Source organism: Triticum aestivum, chromosome 3A (genome assembly GCF_018294505.1).
Source record: "Triticum aestivum cultivar Chinese Spring chromosome 3A, IWGSC CS RefSeq v2.1, whole genome shotgun sequence".
Lineage (NCBI taxonomy): Eukaryota > Viridiplantae > Streptophyta > Magnoliopsida > Poales > Poaceae > Triticum > Triticum aestivum.
In genome coordinates, this window is record NC_057800.1 from 731852024 (window position 1) to 731853588 (window position 1565).

Genomic DNA, 1565 nt, shown 5'->3' on the forward strand with positions numbered 1-1565 from the left:
AGTGGCGTGCGTGTCGTTTTCTATCTGAAGAAGAAAACGCGAGGGCGATTGATCGAGCCACATCTAGTCTACGAAAGCGAAATATATCTGCGATCGGTCGGTATCGATATGAACAAGGCTCAATAATTGCTTGAAAATTGAGAACGCGTAAGAGGAAGGCGCGCACGTACGTGCGAGCTGCATGTTGCGCCCGTACACAGATCCTCCTATATAAAGAGACATGCATGCCCTCATGTCAAGCACATATCACAAACACACAAACACAGATCATCATCCTCCATTCCTCATGTATAGACAAGGCAAGGCACGCGTTTAGTTCGCACACCGAGGTACTCCATTGCTAGCTCGGAAAGCTAATTTGTGATGGGCCGCCACAGCAGCAGCAGCGGCAAGACCGAGGCCGGCGGCGAGCAGTACCGCAAGGAGGAGAAGCATCACAAGCACATGGAGAAGCTGGCCAAGCTCGGTGCCGTCGCCGCCGGAGCATACGCTAGGGTACGCAGCAAACACCTCATGCGTTGTACTACTTATTTTCTACGTAATGTGAATTACTCATGCTTAACTAGAACTAACAATCACTTCACGATCGGTATACAGCACGAGAAGCACGAGGCGAGGAAGGACCCGGAGCATGCGAGGTCGCACAAGATGAAGGAGAAGATCGCCGCCACTGTCGCCGCCGGCAGCGCAGGATTCGCCATCCACGAGCACCACAAGAAGAAAGAGGCCAAGAAGCACGCTCGTCATGCCCACCACCACAGATACAATCATGGATGCATATGCACATGTAGACCCTAGCTAGTTATCTTATATGTACGGCCGGTTATATTCATTCATTTCGCTGTATTGCTGTTTGGTATGTTTATTAGTTTTGATTCATGCTAGGCCATTGACGTCGTTGTGGCATACTATGTTGGTACATTCTTGTACATGTTTGGGCACATCTCCTCTAATAATCTAAATGTCTTCTTTCGAAATAGCATGTATCTTTTTTTTTTGCGACTTCAGAAATAGCATGTATCTCCATTATTGTAGAAGGCATCATTACAAGATTACTTGATGAGTCCATGTCATGGAGTACTTTCTTAGGTTCACGTCACCACCGTCCTAGGGCGTGAACCACGTGGTAAATCTTTGTCTCGTTGACTTGTGGTTACATTTTTCTACCGAGCATTATTATTTGACTGAGTGTTGCTTGCTACTGTAACATGTTGGTCTTTTTGCAATATCTGTTGTCTCATATAGGTTAAATCATCTTAGTTGTATTTACATTTTAGAGAACTTATAATGCCGCAGTCGCTAAATCAAATAAGAAATTTCGAATGTGTAGTCTGCTATTGACCCCACCTCTAGTCGTATCTTTAATCCTTGGCCCATAATTAGAATCAAGCAAATAGACCAAAAAAACATAATCTAGCGTTAAAAAATGAAGAAGGTTCACCCATATTCCGTTATCAACATTATCTCTTCCCTTAATTGACAATTAGGTCAAGGTTATTAATCCATCTGAAGGTGACTTCAAGTAATCTTGCATGCTCATGAGAAAGAGGGTGGAGTTGCACACC

The 1565-nt window shown here is 44.6% G+C and overlaps 1 protein-coding gene across 1 annotated transcript; it reads left to right on the forward strand.

Annotated features, from left to right (window-relative positions):
- The first annotated feature begins 250 nt into the window (after window positions 1-250).
- On the forward strand, window positions 251-973 carry LOC123059542 (abscisic stress-ripening protein 1-like). The gene is made up of 2 exons (XM_044482085.1): window positions 251-495; window positions 598-973. Exons 1-2 carry the CDS (start codon window positions 364-366, stop codon window positions 796-798), a joined length of 333 nt encoding a protein of 110 aa, XP_044338020.1. The 5' UTR covers window positions 251-363; the 3' UTR covers window positions 799-973.
- Window positions 974-1565: the final 592 nt, after the last annotated feature.

Coding starts and splice junctions, on each gene's coding strand:
- LOC123059542 (XM_044482085.1), top strand. CDS start 364: ATGGGCCGCCACAGCAGCAGCAGCGGCAAGACCGAGGCCGGCGGCGAG. Junction 496..597: donor CCGCCGGAGCATACGCTAGG/GTACGCAGCAAA, acceptor ATCGGTATACAG/CACGAGAAGCACGAGGCGAG.